Source organism: Saimiri boliviensis, chromosome 7 (genome assembly GCF_048565385.1).
Source record: "Saimiri boliviensis isolate mSaiBol1 chromosome 7, mSaiBol1.pri, whole genome shotgun sequence".
NCBI lineage: Eukaryota > Metazoa > Chordata > Mammalia > Primates > Cebidae > Saimiri > Saimiri boliviensis.
In genome coordinates this window covers 844,562-862,976 of record NC_133455.1, presented here as the reverse complement: position 1 = coordinate 862,976, position 18,415 = coordinate 844,562, and the positions used below count along the sequence as shown (strand labels likewise).

The window sequence follows — 18,415 nt, the reverse complement described above, 5'->3', positions numbered from 1 at the left end:
CAGGAGAGAGGGTGTGAGCAGCGCTGTCTCCCCGGCTTTCCCAGCGCCCGGCGTCGCCCACCGGGACCTCCCGCTCCCGCATCTCCAGGCCAGTCCTGTGCAGTCACAGCAGCGCTCAGGACGCAGGGAGGCTCGGGCCACGCAGACCGGGACCAGACCCCACGTGCGGGGCCTCCTGTGCCTTCTAGCGCCTGCAGCCCGCACTGGACAGCGTCTGTGCAGATGCAACAGCCGTGAGCCGAGTATTCAACAGCCCCGGGATGCCAGCTGCCGCTCCTGCTGGGGCCCGTCGCACACACGCCCCTTCCGACACCACCCCAGCTGTACCTGCTTTGCTGCGATGCTCTGATGTGAGCAGGCTTCCATCTTGAAGGTAACGGCCACGCCTGCTACAGGGCAGCAGGGCCCATCCCTGCCAGCAAGGCCTGTCCTGTTCAACCACATTTGGCGGAAGCCACCCCAGCAAAAGGGCAGTTCCAGCTGGAAACCCAGGGAGGCGAGGAGCTGAGGCCCCATGGCTCCTGGCTTGGGAATGCCGGGATCCCAGAGCCAGGAGGCCCTAAGAAGACGCTGGGCTCCCCGATCTGGGATCTGCTGGCCTGTGGACACCTCGCCCCACAGCTCAGACATGGGTCATGAAGGCCTGGCCAGGAAAGGCCAAGGAAGTGTCTGAGTCCTGTTTCTCTTCAACTCAGAAGCCACAGTGGTGGGTGGCCCTTCAGTGCCAGCTGCTCCCCTGAGGGTCAGACCCCACGAGCCTGGGGAGGGGCCTGAGAACATGCATTCCTAATGGTTCCACTTTGGGAACCAATGCTGTGAGGCGAGCCAAGGCCATGCCGATGGCTCAGCACTGTCCTCTCCTCTCCCCTGCTCCTGGCAATCACAGCATTCTAGTCCCACCCAGAGGTACATCTGCCACCAAGACCCAGGCACACCATGTCCCTTGAGAGGCCCAGGAATTGAGCTGAGGAGACACTTACCTCTGTCGGTTTCTGGGGCAAAGAGCTTCTCGGAGCCCACCGATGCCTGGAGAGAGAGAAGCAGGTCAGAGGCGGGCCGGTCAGGGGGCTCCTGGTCGTCGCGGCCCCTGCACCCGATGCCTACACACAAGTCTGGGTGTCTCCAGCAGGGCCAGGCGGGATGTGCCCTTCTGGACGCCCCCGTGTACTAGGTGAACACGCCTGGTCTTGAGCTCCGTGCATGTCTGCACGTGTGCTCACACTGGCGGCACACAGCCCCTCTCTGCTCAGAGCTGCAGGCTTCAGAGGGGTCTGAGTGAAGATGGGGTTTGGGGGTGTTGGGAACCAAGGCTGCTGCTGGCATGGCCTGGGGGAGCACTGGCATCTGGCACATCTGCCCTCCTCCAGACGGAACCAGAACCAGGAGCTGTGGCCCCTTCTGGGCCCCCACCCATCAGGCCAGAGGCAGATGACGAGAGCCCCAGGACACACCACCTGCTTCCAACCAGGGCCCAGTGGAGGTGCCCTGGCAAAAGGGAGACCCAGGACACCAACTGGGCTGGAGATGTGGCTCCACAAGGCCACGGGACACCTCGCTACGCGCCTGGGGCCAGCGGAGCTCCAGGCCTGGTGCCGAGTTCCACAGGACGTTGCATTATGTGCCTGGGGCCAGCCGAGCTCTAGGCCTGGTGTCCAGTGCCCATGGGACACAGTGCTAGGTGCCTGGTGCCCAGTGCTGCTGAGGCAGCTGAGGGTCCCAGGCAGTGTGGGGCGCCCTCGGAGGGGCCGAGTGTCCGGGCGGTGTGGGGCGCCCACAGATCACAGCAGCTGCGCAGCCCCACTACTCCGTCTCTTCCAGAGAAACTCACTCAGTATTCGTGGGGGTGTGAATGGGCAGCAGCCACATGCAGGTGGCCAGGGTGAGAACGTGGCCTGTGGCCACTGATGGGGAGGGGTGGATGGAGGGGCCCATGCTCTGAAGGGCTTCACAGCAGTTTACAGGAATGAACTTGGTAAGAATGACCTTAAATAGATATTTTCCTCCCAGCTCCTTCTTTGTTTTTGTTAGACAGCTTCACTGAGTTGTGGACTGAATGTTTCTGTCTGCCTGGAATTCACATGTTGCAGTCCTTACCCCCCAGGTGATGGCATCAGGAGGTGAAGGCTGATGAGCTCCTGAGCAGGACCAGGGCCTTACAAAGGTCCCAGAGAGCCGCCCCGCCCCTTCCACCATGTGAGCCAGGAAGGCCTTGCCATGCCCTGACCTTGGACCTGTGGCCTCTAGCACCACGAGCTGTGACTGTCTACTGTGGACGAGGCACCGTCTGGGGTGGGTACTGGGCCAGAGCAACGGCCACGGACTCAGACTTGAGATACAATTCACGTACCATACAACTCACCCACTTAACACAACTCAAGAGTGTTTAGTACATTCACAGTGATGCATCTATCACCACGATCAATTAGAGAACATTTTCATCACCCCCAAAAGAAACCCTGAGCTCCAGCCATCACCCCCAACCCTGGGAAACCACAAATCCCTTTGTCTCTACAGAGCTGTCCTTTCTGAACTTCCCCATGAACTGTCAGGCAGCAGGGACCTTCCGTGATGGCTACTCTCATGGCATGGCTTCTGAGCTTCACCCACACTGCAGTGTGCACCCTGGAGAGATGGAGGCACTGCGTGGAGGAAGCCACTGCAGAGGTACCGTGGCGTCTGGACACACGTGCCTGTGTCTGGGGGCACACTCTCAGCTACGTGTGCGCGTGCTCTTGGTTATGTGCACCTGCGCACACCCTCAGGTGCGGGCACACTCGGGCACATGTACATGGGTGCACTCAGGTATGTGGGCGCATGCACTCGGGGGTGTGTACCTGGGTTGCTGTGTGTGCGTGGGCATGTATGTACTTGAGTATCACGTGTGCTTATGTAGGTGTCCATGTGTCGGCGTCTATGTTGGTTAAAACTCTGAAAGGGTTGGAGGTCACGTGTCCACCAGGAGATGGCAGTCCCCTCTGGGGATGGTGAGGGTGGGGGACACAGAAGACGTGGCTTAAACTCTGATATTTTAAGTTCTTAACAAAGGAGACCGAATTCTGGTAATACTTACATAACTGAACTGTAACAATGACAAAGGTAATAGAATAAACAGCTTTGCTGTGACAGGGAGGGATGGGCCCGGCTTGCCTCAAGGGAGTGTGGCTGTGAGTGGCCAGGGCATGGGAACATCTGACTCAGAGGAGACGGGGGCCCTGTGCCTGTCTGTCCCCCAATCTGTGACTCTGAGGGTTAAAACAATAAAAGGGGCTTAGGAAGTCAGCTGCTGATAGGCACGCAAGACTCATAGCTCTCTAACCTGCTAAAACCTGCGGGGGCGAGGGCAGAGGCTTCCCAGGCAGGAGCCAGCCTGGAGGGGCACTTGGTGCTGGGAAAAGACCTGCTGCCCCTATGCCACAGCAAAGGGTTCCTGTCACCTCAATCAAAATCCCAAGCAGGTGTCTGGAACACACACCTTACTAGGTCCTCCCGGGGGGCTGCTTCCCCTGAATCCCACACAGCCAGCCAACGGAGCTGCATGCTGTCCAGGGCGGAGAGGAGGTGGCTCGGGGTCCACTGGGACCTGGGATGAAGCCAGATCCAGCTGCCCAGAGGGCGGGGATACCTGTGCCAGCAACTGGCCGACGGTCAATGGTGGGTGTGTGACCAGGCAGTGCCCGCCTCAGCCCCACACGCAGTAGCAGCTGTCGGCACGAGCTCCTCAAGGCTCACAAACCTCACACCACAAAGAGCACGCACCCGAGTGACCATGAGCGCGGCTCCAGCTACAGCAGCCGGAGGGATGCAGGGGTCGCAGGACAGGTGCTTGGGGGTCTAGGGGCAACAGTGGTGGGTGTGCAGTCACAGCTGTGTGTCAGAAAGCAAACTGCACACTGAAAATAGGTGCATTTTACCGAAAGTAAATGACAGCACCGGAAACCAATGAGAAGATGTGACACTGATCCCGGGACGGGGTGGCAGGGGAGACCCGAAGAGTGGAGTGAGGGGCCCGAAGCCCCCCATTGTGCGGGACAGACAGAGATCCGCAGGGGGAGTAAGGAGCCCCAGATGTGGTGCGGGCTGCGGAGCGGGTCGTGGGGGGCCGGGCGTGGGGTAGGCCCTTCAGAGCAGGCTCCTGTTTCACTTCCTGTCTCAAAGTAACTCCAGAAAGATCGCAGACATGGAAGTGAAAAACCATCAACATATCCCAGAAGGCAGGGTGTGGGTCCCACCGCCTCACTGGAATGGGAAGCCCTTCCTAGTCAAATGGCAAGAACGTGAACCAGAGACCGGTGGCCCCACACCTGTAAGACGGCAGGAGCCCAGGAGGCCCTGCCACGGCCACACGTGCCCAAGGTGCCTTCGGAGGGAGCTGGGCCTGTGAGGGTAGCGGTCTGGCCGCATGCAGGGCAGCTGGTCTGAGGGGATGCCAAGCTCCTGGCACTGACGCCACACCGCCTGCTCACCCCGTGCGGTTCCTAGGCTGAGCAAGGGGTGCGTCCACCTGCTGAAGGATGGTGGGGGTGGGGTCCTGCAGCCCATCCTCCTGCTGGGTGAAACATCAACTCTGTGTCCAGTCCCCCAGCCACTAGCCTCCAGGGAGTGACGTGGGACCTGCTTCTGAGAGGAGGAGCTTCTGCTCAGACCCAGCTAAGCCATGCAGGGGCCGGGTCCCATGGAAGCTGGGAGACTCCGGCACCCCATGCAGGGACCCTCCCAGCCCCCTCCCAGCCCAGGGCCCCCAGGACCCTCTCCCTCCCCCAGCCTTGCAGCTGCCACCCCTGGAATCCTGGCTTGTTACAAAGAGAGAGGACAGGAACCCCTCACCCCTGGGAAGCCAGGGGTCTGGGAGGTTGGGGCGTGTGGCTTTCTCCCCTCTGCTCGCCTCAGTATCGTCCCCCAGAAGTGTGGCCTCCCTGGAGTCAGCCTCCACCTCCCTGCTCCGTTCTGCTGTTCCTGGTCACCCAGGCCTCACAGCAACCGTCCCAGCGTCAGAAACAGGAACGGTGAAGGGGCCCACTCGGGTGGGCAGGGGGGAGTCCAGCTCAGGCTTTGGGTTCGCAGGGGGCACTGGGGCTCCCCAGAAAGGCCTCAGCACCTCTTTGGCCGTGCCTACCTCCTGGCAGTGCCAGCACCCAGCGCTCCCTGGAGCCAGGCCCCCAAATCTGGGCCCCTCACACAGGACAGTGATGACACACGGTATGAACCAGGCACTGAGGGGCCCAGCCTGCCACGACCCCCAAAGCAACTGCCACCCTCCATCCTGTCTGCCAGCGCCCGCCCAGAACCCCCAGGCCTTCAGGACGCTGCCTGGGTCTACAGAAAGCTGGGCCTGGGGTCCGGGCTGTGTCCCAGGGCCTTCTCCTGTGTCCCCATGACTGGGGCTGGCTTTATCGCTCACAAACAATTGTGCAGATTGGCGGGAGCGTCTCTGACACCAGGACACAGGAGCCACCGCCACCCCAGCATGCCATCAGCTGCCTCAGCCCCGAGGCCCCCGCTTCCATCCAGGGCTCCTCAGCCCGCCATCCCCCTCCCCTGGGGCCGTTCCATCCTCCCGGGAGACCTTCCGGACCCTCGTCTAAGGGGCTGCCCCGGCTACGGCACCCACGTGAGCCTTCTTCTCGGCTGGCATCCCAGGTGTGAGTGGCCTCTTCACCGGGTGGCCCACCTGTTAGCTGCCCCCTCTGCGGTTCGGGGAGCAGGCCCCACCATGCTGCCAGGACCCTCCACGGGCCGGAAAGCAGGCAGGTGCTGAGGCTTCCCAGATGGGCAGGGAGAGGAAGAAGCCAGCCTGGCCGGTAATTTGACAGCCAACCCAAAAGGCAGACCCCAAAGCACAGCCCCCAAAGCCAGCCCACGCCTCTAGGGTAACCACAGGTTGGAGGGCTCTTTCGAGGATGGGTAACCTGGGCTGCACCCTGCCCTGTCTGGGCCCCGCTGCCCTCACCCCAACTGGAGTGGCGGGTTCCGCTCCACGGCCTGGGCTGGAGCACAGGTTCCCAGGGGCTCCCCAGATACCGGCGAAGCCACAGGGACTGCGGGGACGTCCTGCTCACGGGGTGGGCGCGCGCGCCGCCATGCGGCACCCATTCTGCTCACGCCACGGTGGGGCCTACCCTTAGCAGACAGGTTTGCTCAGGGAAGTTGCAGATGGATGACTGAGGGGCCTCGACCCTAGCAGACGCCCCAGAGCGCAGCTGGCCTCCACCTCGCAGTGAGAGTCTGGACACCTGGCCAGGTGCAGCTACGCCCATCCGGGAGGGCTCGGGGGTCTCCGGGGGCCTGGCCCAGGCTCCAGCCCCTTCCTAGACCAGACACAGGAGCTGCGCCTTCTGGGGCTCGTTCCCCTAGGACAGGGCTGCTGGGGCGTCTGGCGGACCCGAACGGGTTGCAGCCCCAGGGGCACCAGACCCGCGTTAACTTCCCAGCCACGGTCTCCAGGGGCGTGACCCCAGCGCGAGCAGCCGCACCCGCCTCCTATCCCGGCGCTGAGCCCGCGTGGGTGGGAGGCTCAGGGTCTCTGCGGAGGGACGGGCGTCAGCCCCGCGAGGAAAACAATCCTGGCCGCGGGCGAAGGTCCGGGGGCGCTTTGTCTTCGAGGACCCGACCCGCGTGCAGCCCCGGCCAACCGCGCCCCGCCCCAGACAAAGAACTCCAAGTCGGGGCAGGTGAGCGCGGCGCCGGGAGCCTGGGGGGCCGATTCCGCACCCGGGCGCAGACAAAGGCGCGCGCCCCCCACGACGCTCGGGCCCTGGACCCTCGGCCGCGCCGCGCCCCCGCCCGCCCGCCACGGGCGCCCCCGGGAGGACGCTGTCTCCGCGCTCGGCTCCGAAAGAGACGGGGTGGGCAGAAGGCCCCGGGCCTCGGAGGCGTCCCGCGCTTCTGGGGGGCGGTTTCTCGCCCGCCCCGCGTCCCCCAAAGTCCCGATTCCCTTTCTGGAGCCCGCAGTGCACACTCACCTCGCCGGCGCCCCAGGTCCCGCGCGCCCCGCAGGCGATCGCCCCCCGTCCTGGGGCCAGAGCCGGGCTGCATGGACGCGGGCGCGGAGCGCGGGCCCCGGCAGGCCCCGGAGACCCCTCTTCCCGCGCGCCCTGCTCAGCCGGAGCTCCGGCCGAGGACGCGCATGCCCGCTGCGCCGGCTCTGCGCGCTCTGGGTGCGTTTGGGCCCTGGGTGCGTTTGGGCCCCGGGTGCCGTCGGGCTCCGCGTGAGCCCCGAAGCGGCGGCGGCAGGCGCGGAGCTGGGCGCGCGGGCGGCGGGAGCGCGGCGGGCGGTGGCGAGGGCGGGGGCGGGGCGCGGGCAGGCCCGACTAATCCAGCCCCGAGGCGCGGATCCGCCCGCCCCGCCGCTGGTCCGGGGTCCGAGCGCGCGGTCTCCGATCGCGGCCACCCCGGGCAGGGCGCACAGCGCCGGCCGCACTGAGCGCTTGGTGGGCGCCGCTCCTCGGAGCCTCACAGCCACAAGTGGCGGACAGCTGCCGCCCCACTCCCAGAAGGGGAAACTGAGTCAGAGAAGGCGACGGCGGGGCGCGGTGGCCGGCGCCTGTAATTCCAGCACTTTGGGAGACCAAGGTGGGTGGATCACTTGAGTCCAGGAGTTCCAGACCAGCCTGGCCAACATAGGGAGACCCCGTCTCTACAAAATAGAATTAGCCGCAGGTGGTGGTGCCGCCTGTGGCCCCAGCTACTGGGAGGCTGAGGTGGGAGGATCAATTCAGCCTGAGCGGTGGAGACTGCAGTGAGCCGAGATGGCGCCGCCGCACTCGCCTGGCTGACAGAGCAAGACCCCGTCTCCAAAAAACAGCGACATCATTGCCACTGCGGAGAGGGGGACTTGAAGGGAGGAGGAACCCCCCCACCCCCAGCTCCGCCCAGACGCTGCCAGCCCGGCCCCTCCTGAGCCTCGGTTTCTCCCTCTGTGAAACGGGTGCAAAGTTGCAGTCAGCTCTGACTCTGCTGTAGCTGCAAACAGCTGTGTGGTGTGACCCCCGAGACCACCACTCCGAAGCTACCATGAGTTTACACGCAGGTGGCCGGGAGGTGCAGGAAGCGCCTGGCTCTCCCTTAGGGTGGGGCGCTTGAATTCGGATCCAGGCCCAACCACAGCTTCACACGCCGACCCAGTGGGACCTTCCCTCCCAGCCCACTCAGACAGAAAACCAGGACCCCAGCAGCAGAACTCAGATCTCGACAGGAAAACGCCCTGAGTGAGGGGGGGTGGGGCACAGCTCTGGATCTGGCAGGAGGCATTTAAGGACAGGTTCTTCTAAGCTTCGGTGTGGCTGGGGACACACGGGGAGGCCAGGGCAAGACAACTCCAGCGCGTTTCAGGACTGAGGTGGGGGCTGGGGCCACGTTTCTGTTTCTGGACTTGAAAGGCCTGGCTGGGCAGGGCCCACAGGTGGCCAGGTCTAGTGGAGCCTGCGGCCATTCAAATCCCAGGAGCAGCTCCAAGACCCGGCAGGGTAGAGCCCTCTGCAAGCTGGACCAGCACCTTCTGCTCCCAAGGGTGCTGACGGGCACAGGACATCTCCAACGGTGCAGGAGGGATCACCAAGGTCAGCCTCAGCCAGGGAGTCCAAGGTCTCCAGTTCGATTTGAATGATTTACCAAATGCACGTCCTCCCTTTAGCAGCGAGTCACCTGCAGAGTGCTGCTATTTCCTGCCACAAAAACACACCCGCTGGTCTCCACTTGGGCACATCCAGGCTCACCATGCCATGGCCACAGCACCCTGAGGCTGTGCTCTGAGGGCTTGGACAAGCCACCGCTCACCTCACTGACGAGGAAACAGACATGCTGTTGGTGTGGCTGGTCTGCGGCTGAGCTGGACTGAACCGGCGGGCTGGCTGTGGGGCCCTTAGCTCAGCAGGAACACCTCCTCCAGGAAGGCAGTAGGCTGCTCCTGAGATGGGTACAGGGCCACTCCATTTGATATGTGGAGCCCTCAGGGAGATGCCAGGGTCAGGGTCAGGCCTGGGGTGCTGGCCTGGCGAAGCCAGCCAGGAGGGGCCCCACGCCGAGGCCATTTCTGTCCACTGGGGATTCAGAGGGTGAGGCCCACAGAAAGGGAATGGGCAGGGGGCGGGGAGGAGAGAAGGCAGACTCAGGCACAACCCGAGCTCAGCCCTCCCTGCGTGCCTGGCCCTGGGGAGGATGCCACCCCCACCCCCGCCCCTGGGCCCTGCTCTGGGGCCCTGCACAAGCTGGGCCGAGGCATCTTCAGCCCCCGAGAGGTTGTACTGTCACCATCTCCTTCTCCGGGTAAGAGTGCAGGGGAGGTGGGCACAGGAGCGGGCACCCAGCAGGCCAGGGTCCTGCCAAGCTGTGCCCACTCTCCCCACTTACTGGAGACCCCAGGGGGGCTGGAAAGCGGGGAGCAGGAAGAAGGAAGTGGGGCAGCAAGTGGCCAGCTGCGATTGGGCCACGGCCACAGTCCACACGGCCGGCTGCTCTCCTGGGACCTCACCACTAGAACCACGGGAGAAGCCATCTTCCTCCCACGAACAAGGCTCCAACCTCGCTTCCGAGGCCACCTTCAGCACTGACCATACTCCTGCAGGCTGAGATCCCGGCCCGGATTCATGGGGCCAAAGAGCCAGCACTGAGCCCCGCCCCACAGCCCCGCATCCTGATTTGGGGTGAAATTAGACTTTGAGAACCTGGGGCAGGTCCAGGTTTGATTTTGTTTAGGATGGAAGGTAGCGCCGCTGTGAAGGATGTCATGAGGTTAGAAGGCTACGAGGAAGCGTAGTGGGGACAGGCTATCCAGAGAAAAGAGGCGTGTTCCCTGGAGAGTGCACTGGTATTAAATGTCAGGCTTCCAGACCAAACAGGCATAAGCCACTTAGAGGCTGCACGGAGGTGCTCAGAGGCACATTTATCCAAAGCTGTGGTTCGGCAGCCAGCGTTGTAACCATGTCTGTCATCGTTCAGAAGTGGGGGTGTGGGGAGTGTGTCACCACAGGAAGGTGCTGGAGGCCCCAGCCATTACCAGGGAGGGCAGGGTACACAGGGTCCTCTCAGCCTGGCTGCCCCAGCCACCCCGGGACAGCAGCCCACCCTGGGAGCAGCCCCAGGGGCACCCAGCCTCCATATACCCACGGCTAGCCAAGTTCCCTCAAGGCCGCCACTCTGCGGGCAGTGTGGCCCAGTGACTGCGTAGCTGCAGGTCCGAGGACAGGTGGGCAGCACGCAGGGCCTGAGAGGAGCTCCCACAGGACGAACACTCAGACGCGCCGGGCACCCGCAGGCCTGGAGTCAGGGCCTGGGGGGTGGTTGGGCCTGCGCCTGCTGCTGCCCAGCCTGTGCAGGCCACGGCCACGTAAAGAGTATGGCTTTGCCATCAAATCACTCTGAGGTCCTGTGTGTCCCCATCCAGAATGTGGGGAGCAGAAGCCAGAACCACCTAGAAATGCTCAGAGCGGCTCAGCATCCTGGAGGCTGCCAGCCTAGAAATGCAAATTCAGTGTGAATTTCAGCTCCATGGGGAAAGTGAAGAAGGAGCTGGAACTCTGAGAAACAGAGAAACCCAGGGAAAGCCTCTGAGGAGAGAGGACCCCAGGGGCTGGGGGAAGAGCCGAGGGACGTGGTGCCGGAGACCCTGGATGGCAGCGCCTCCTCGAACCCCGAGCCACAACCACTGTTGCAGTTCGCATGCACGAGTGCCCGTGGGGAGAAAGGAGCGGCCGATGCAGGCCCCAGGCCCAGCCCGTCCTGACCCTCGGATGGGGCCCTCCCAGCCTACCCAGGCAGACCCTAAATCCCAGGAGTGGCGTCATTTTGAGGAGAGGAGACACAAAGACACATGAGGAGGGGCGCTGTGAGGACGGACGGAGGCAGAGACGGGAGCAAGCAGCCACGAGCCAGGGATGCTGGGGTCACCAGGAGCGGGAAGAGGCACGAAGGATGTTCCTCTGAGGCCTCCAGAGGGAGCGGGAACCCGACACTGTCAGGCCAGCCTTGTGGGTGCGGCCTCCATGCGCATGCTGGGTGGGGATCCCACACCCCGTGCTGCCCGCTGGAGAAAGCTGTGACCCCTCCAGAGATACACGCTGGCTGCACTCCCACCCCTGGGGAAGCGTCATGCACAGCGGGCGTTTAACATTCGTTAAATATTAAATCACAGGAAACGCATACCTCCCCCAGATGCATTTCACCACAGAGCTGCCCAGGCAGGCCCTGTTATACCCCATTTTAGAGGCGAGGAAACCGGGACTCAGAAGGTCTTCAGGGAGATCGTCCCCAGCGGGGGGCAGGATTTTAGGCCACACAGGCTTGTCTTCAGAATGTTTGGTTTTCAATTTCAAGATATACTTCCAACTGCACATTTCATTTTTTGGAGACAGAGCCTCCCTTGTTGCCCAGGCGGGAGTGCCGTGGCGCAATCTCCACTCACTGCAGCCTCCACCTTTCCGGCTGAGGTGATCCTCCCTCCTCAGCCTCCTGAGTGGCTGGGATTACAGGTGTGCACCACCACACCCGGCTAATTCTGTACTTTTTGTAGAGATGGGGCTTCACCATGTTGGCCAGGCTGGTCTCCTGAGCTCAAGCCATCTGCCCGCATTAACCTCCCAAAGTGCTGGGACTACAGGCATGAGCCACCGCACCGGCCCAATTACCCATTTTAGAAAAGTATTAGGATGCATGTTTAACATCAATTAAGTTACATTTGTGTGACCATACTCGTGAAGACCCACCTTACAAAGCGTTGTTTCTGACACCCTGGTCTGTTCAAAATCCACTCGGGGCCGCAGTGAGGGTCTGAACGGGGGACCTGTGTTGCTGTTCCCTGCCACCACCCAGGGTCCTCTGCTAACTGCTGACCCCTCCCAAGGCTCCAAGGCCCTTCCCAACACTCCAAGGGCCTGACGTCTGCAGCAGTGTGTGTGGGACCCCCAGGTGCCCCGTGACGGCCGATAGCTCTGAGCCCCTTCTCTGGACTTCTGGGCTTCCAGTGCATCCTAAATCTTCCTCTGCTGTGACAGGGACACCACGGGGCCCCCGGAATGACCCAGGCTCTGTTCTCGGAGCCCTGTAAGCAAGCACAGGCTGTGGGGTGGAGCAGCTGCCCAGGAACAGCCATGTGGGGCCTCTTGAGCTGGGAAAGGCAGGAAACAGATTCCCCTGAGGTCAGCACCTTGACTTCAGCCCGGTGAGACCCATCCGGGACCTCCGGCTCCATGATTTCCACCTGCCCGGTGAGACCCATCCTGGACCTCCGGCTCCACGATTTCCACCTGCCCGGTAAGACCCATCCTGGACCTCCGGCTCCACGATTTCCACCTGCCCGGCGAGACCCATCCTGGACCTGTGGCTCCATGACTTCCACCTCCCCGATGACACCCATCCTGGACCTCCGGCTCCATGATCCGGCTCCATGACTTCCACCAGCCCGGTGAGACCTATCCTGGACCTCCAGCTCCATGATCCGGCTCCATGACTTCCACCAGCCCGGTGAGACCTATCCTGGACCTCCAGCTCCATGATCCGGTTCCATGACTTCCACCAGCCCGGTGAGACCCATCCTGGACCTCTGGCTCCATGACTTCCACCTGCCCGGTGAGACCCATCCTGAACATCAGCCTCCACCATAACCACCTGCCCGGTGAGACCCATCCTGGACGTCCTGCTTCACGACTTCCACCAGCGTGGTGAGGACCGTGCTCAGGGTGGTGGGCAGCTCTCCCCTCTGCCCAGGCCCCACTGTGGCGCCACTGTGCAGACAGAACACGGAGACCGTGGATGGTGGGCTGCTGGTGGGGTCTGCCCCACGTCATAGCTGACCCCGTGTCGCTGTCCGAGCCCTGCCCCTTCCAGGCTGGTGCTTACTTCCTGGTGGGCTCCTGGAGGCAGCCGCAGTGGCCACTGGTGGCAGGAGGAGAGAAGCCGCCACCACCTGGTGAGACCCAGAGGCTGCTTAGTGAGCCCCAGGCCATTCTTCACCCCAAGCTTTTCCAGTAAAAAACCAGTTGGACACAAACCACAGACTTGCAGAGGGGCCGTGTGGCCGCTGCTCCTGAGCCTTCCGCCCGCTGCCAAGGGCCAGGAGGGGCTTTGCAGGGCGGGCAGCCTCTGGGGAGGGCAGCACTGAGCTATGCTGTGTGAGGGAGGTGGTGGGGGTGTCAGCCTGTCCATGTCGAGGAGGGTGGTCCTGGTGTCTGCACCTTGAGCGGCAGCAGAGCCCAGGGTGAGTCCCCAAGGGGCGGCTGGCCTGGTGGGAGCTGGCACCCCAGACGGAGCTCAAACCCGAGATGGGCCCCGCACCTCCGCACACCCCGTCCAGGAGGCCCTCCTCCCGTGCCGTCCCCACTGTCCATCTGAGGCCCTCATCCTGCACCTTCTGTCCCAGAGGTCTTCCTTGGGGTTTACTGCCCCCTGCCCAGGCATCCACTTCCGTAGGGAGGGCTGTGACCGTTCCCTGCACATCTGCTGGGTCAGCACCCACAGACCCCACCCGGGACGCTGTCTGTGGCTTCTCCATCTCCCGCCCACCAGGAGCGGCCAGGCCACGTCGGCCATCAGCTCCCCAGTTCTGAGTGAAGGTCTCCAAGGATCCCTGTGAACGTGGGCATTCGGGGGCCTTCTTTCTGCATCCAGTTCCAGATGGGTTCTGCACAAGTTGGGCTGCTGAGGGGCTCAGGGCATTGCTGGCAGCGAAGCGCTCATGTTCCCATCTCAGACACAGGAATCCTGCCATCCAGACCTGCAGGTTCCATCCCTCCTGCCTCCCCAGCTGCTCCCTGGCAGGGGGGCCTGGCTCACAGAGCGGCACCCAAGGACGAAGGTCTGGGTGCCTCTGCTTTCGGTGGGTAGGGTGGAGGGCTGGGGACACGCAGTGGGCGCCAGCAGAGCTGCCACCCCTGCTTCAGCCTCTGTGTGCGTCCGCGTGGGCTCCGCACAGCCTCTCCTGACCGTCTGAACCCGACACTGGTTGCCGAAGACCAGGAGGGACCTGAGGCCTCCTGCCCTCCTGCCTCTCCCAAACTCAGGAAGCAAACTTCCGAGCCCAGGGTGTGGATGCCACGGAGAAGCGGAGAGGCCTGGACGAAGGTGCCATGCGGGGCGCCATCACACACGCTCAGAAGGAAATGGAAACGCCGGCCTTGGCCCCGGGCTCCTCCCTCTCACCGCAGCCTGGGATGTGCTGCCGGCTCCCGGAACGCACCAGGGTTGTCCCCACCTCTGACTTCCGTCTCAGTCAGCCTGGGACACACAGCTCAGAGCCCACCCCAGGGTCACACAGAGGACAGGCTGACGGACCAACAGGAGAGGCTCCCTTGGTTTTCCTGGCCCACCCCACCCCAGGGGGCTTTTTAAAGCATGGCTCCTCTGCCCAGCCCGGGAGCTTCCCCCCAACAGCAGCACCTGGGGCAGCAGGCGGGCCTGCTCACTGCCAGCACTGTGCCCCTTGTGCGCCAGCCCTCAGACTCTGCCACCGGCAGAAGGAGCTGCCTTCCCCCCCCGGCCCCCGACTAGGCCCCTCTGCTCTCCCGAGTGACCGTGGCCTGAAACGCTGCCCAGGACACAGGCTGGCAGCCCCTCTCCCGGGCCCCTGCCGTCCTCCGCAGGCCCCATGGCCGCGACGCCCCGGAGAAGCCCCAGCACCGCCGGCACTGCACGCGGACCCCGTCCCGCCAGGACCTGTGTGCGCAGCCCTGGCCTGGGCCCCGGCCTCCCGGCCTCAGAGCGGGCCTCCTCCCCGCGGCTGCTCGGGTGTCTCAGAGACAAATGCCCAGGGTGCAGACACCATCTGACCCCGTCCTAGAGCCCTCTTCAGCCCGTGCTCTCCCATGGACCCCTGTCCCCCAGCCGAGGCAGGGGTCGAATTACCGTGGGCACAGCCCACAGGCACCTGTGGGGTCCCGGAGGCTGGCGTTGCCCTTGGTTGCTGGATGTGGGCGTGTGCGGTTATGGGGCAGCTGTCAGCTTCTCCGCCAGCACCACCTCCTCCAGCGAGACCTGCTCTCATCTCTGCAAAGCAGGTGGGAGACGAGAGGGAGCCCCCAGCAGCCCCCAGGCTCCCGAATCCCCTCCTTCCTGCCTCTTTTGGAGCAGCCCTTGGCTGAGGAGAGTCTTCCCCTACAACTGCTTTTAAATGAAAGGAGGTAGGGGGTGGGGTAAGTGCCCGCGACCTCATTTCACTGCTGAGATCAGGATGAATGTCACTCCTGTGAAACGCTGGGCTGTCGGAGTTGGGCGAAGGAGCAGTGAGCTGGGGCTGAGGACGAATCAAGGCCACGCGGGGTCCAGGTGAGGCCACTCCTGTGGGCTTAGTGACCCTCCCCGGACAGGCGAGGGGAAAAGGGACACTGTGGCTGGAAGCAGCCCAGGAAGCCAGATCCCAGACACGGCTGAGCCCACACGGTGCCTTTGCCAGGACCCAGGCCACGGCCACCAAAGGAGCCGGCCCAGGCCGGCCTCTGGCTTCCACGTGACTTACCTTGACTTCCTGGAGCCTCACAACCAAATGGCCCAGCTCTTCCTCCCCCGGCCACTGCCACTCTGGCTCCAACATCTGGACCCCCACCAGGCCCTCAGCTGTGAGACCCCACAGAGCCCAGACAGCTCCTGCCAGGACATGGGCCACCAGGGTGCCCCCCCTGCGCAGACCCCTGTGGAGCCATCCCATTCATAAAAACCTGCCTGGAAGCCTGGGGCTGCGGCGCCCTGCCCCAGGGCAGAGAATCACTGCGCACGTGTGGTCCGACTTGGGCCTCTGCAGGGCCGTCCCCAAGGCTGGGACGTCCATTCCCCAGCACATCTGGCAGGGCCCTCACCCCCATCCAGGTGCCCCCAGGGGACCCTTGGCAGTCACGAGAGACAGTGAGGTGAGTGGTCACAGGCCAGGGCCTGGTGCCGCCTGCCCCTCCTCACCCTCCCCGGCCTGGGCTCCTCGGCCATAGCACGTGACAGCTTTGGGACAAGTGGGAGGGCCTGGACCCGGAGCTGTCTGGGATGAGAGCCCCATGGAGGCTGCCTCTAGGCCCTGAGAGGGCACGGCCTGGGGCTGCTCCAGGCTTCCTTCCTGGCTCAGGCTGCAGAAATCTGCACTAGCGGGGGCTTTGCTGCTCCTGAATGCTGCGGGGCACCGTGGCATGGTAATGGGCCGGGCATCGACCTCACGGTTCTGGGGGCTACAGGGTTCAGGGTGGGGGCTAGGCTCTGCCCACGTTCCCTCAGGGCAGGTGGGGCCAGTCTCAGGGCACAGGCCCAGCTGCCCTCTGCTCCCCAGGAGCTGGAGTGCCCGACCTCACAGCGGCCCTGCCCAGGGCACCTCCCAGCTGGGGCAGCACTGACGACCTGGGCCTGCGTCCCACCAGCCATGGTACCAGCCCCAGCCCTGGGCAGGCTCTTCCACAGCCGGGAGAGGCCGGTGCCCCACGCCTGGGAGGCCCCTGCACCCCACCAGGCGGGAGAATCCCACCAATGCCTGGTCTCCAGGGCCCACCTCGCAGAGCCAAGGTCAGCAGGGGAGGGCAGGATGCTGGGCTTACCTTGTCATCCGGGCCGCTCTCGCTGTCACACTGCAAGGACAGAGAGAGAGAAGTGAGTCAGGGCCCCACACCCACCAGTGTCACTGCCAGGGCACAGTGGCAGCCAGGCTGCAGGGGCATGGGAGGGGCAGCCCTGGCTGCTGTGGGAGAGGGAGGTGCCAGCAGGTCCAGGTCCAGGGCGGTCAGGAGGAAGCTGGGCCTGGGCCCGGGGCTGCACCAGGTGCCAGGGGATGGACAGAGGGGCACTGGCAGGCCGATTCCCCAGCAGCAGGGGCAAGACCGGCCCTGTAGCCCAAGAGGAGGCCTCACCGGCCAGACCCTCAGAGCAGTCATGGGGTCCCAGGGCAACCATGAAGACCCCCATCACAGGCCAGCCAGAACCTTCCCTGTACCAGGAAGGAGGCAGCCTCCTACCCAGGCCAGCCCTGCTGTCCCCTGTGACCCTTAGGGGATCGATGGCGCCACATGGGCTGGGAGACCCGGGACCCCCAGTGCCTCATGGTGGTGGAGCCTGGGAGCCCCTGGGGTCAGAACAGCCCGGGGGCCAGCGGCACAGGGAGGGCCTAGCCGCTCAGGGTTGGACACAGGAGACCAGCACCCTCGGTCAGCTCAGCTGGTTCGGGTGGGGGTGTGATAATCCCGAAAACAAATTTCTGTTTTCCACGTTCAGTAGGCAGAGCTTTACTGAGGACACAAAACTATCGGAAACCCAGCCGTTTCCCCTAAGAAAGTAAAAAAGGGGAAAAACCCCTTGCTAGCAACTGCAGTTATGATGCATTCACGTCATATGAATGGCATGGGGGGAAGTATCTGCCCAGCGCTCAGGAGGGGCGAGCTCCGGTCAGACATGCGTGCAGCACTCTCTCGTGGGGGTCCACACAAACGCGTGGCCACCCACCATGCCTGGCACGGCTGCAGTTTTCAGTGATCACGTTCCTGGCACTGTGTGAAACGCTTTAGCTGCAGACACTCTGCAGCCATAAAGTGCCACTGCCCGAGAGTGGCGAGTGACACCCCAGGTCCTGGCCTGGGACCCCTGGGTGAGCCGGGCAGCTGGGGTGGGCCCCTGGGGGGGTCCTGAGGCTGACAGGCTCCCCCAGGCTGTCTGTCCCCGCTGTGTGCTGCTCTGGTGGGCCAGGCTGAGACTCCCAGGGTGGGCGTCCTTTCCCACACAGGAGGAAGGTGGGAGCCTCTTCTGGCTGCACAGCCATGGCTAAGCCCTTTCTGAGGGTCCCCCCAGTCTGGCCTTTAGGGTGACAGACAGAGAAGAGCCTCAGCCCCTCCTGCACCCACACAGCCAAGCCCACCACACAGGCACTGAGGAGTCTGAGTCAGAAGTGGGCCCACCCTGCCCCGGAGGCCAAAGGTGTGGAGCTCACCAAGGGCTGGGCCACAGACCCCAACATGCAGACCAGCCTTGCTGGCAGCTCTGGGCCCCTGGAGGCCTCCATCTCTGTGCTGTGATATGGGACAGCCTTGGTGTTTAAGAGGGAAAGTATGGAACGAACTGCCCAGGCTCAGCCAGGAGCAAAGGAAGCCAAGACCAGGATGTGGGGCCAGGGAGGGCCCAGGCTAGGCACGCAGCTGCGTGCAGGGAACAGAGGAGGAGAGAAACACGCCAGGACGGAGGGGACCGCCAGGGCTGGAAGAGGGCAAAGCAGGAGCTGTGACTGAGCTGAGGGTGCCCTCTGCGCACGGGGAGGCTGGCAGGGCAGAGCGGGGGCACACCCTAGAGGCAGGCTAGGAGGTGGCCCTGCCGGCACCCGGAGGCCTGCAGGGGCATCAGGTGCCAGTCTGACCTCAGCGTGGGACTTCTGGGGACCCCAGTAAGGCCTCTTGCAGCTCAATTTGCACTGCAGAGCCCTCAAGTTGGGAACTGCAAACCCACCAGACCATCAGCGTATTGGCCAACCAGACCTCGA

At 63.7% G+C, this 18,415-nt stretch overlaps 1 protein-coding gene across 11 annotated transcripts in view; it reads right to left on the bottom strand.

The window, feature by feature from the left end:
- The window catches only part of FBRSL1 (fibrosin like 1), an 82,664-nt gene that overhangs the window by 15,728 nt on the left and 48,521 nt on the right, over nt 1-18,415 (bottom strand). For all 11 annotated transcript variants that reach the window (XM_074401995.1, XM_074401992.1, XM_039471789.2 and 8 more), the window contains 2 exons: nt 16,494-16,523; nt 981-1,026 (listed from right to left, as the gene is read on the bottom strand). In XM_074401995.1, the coding sequence (XP_074258096.1) occupies nt 981-1,026; nt 16,494-16,523 (76 nt within the window). The remainder of the gene's footprint in view (nt 1-980; nt 1,027-16,493; nt 16,524-18,415) is intronic.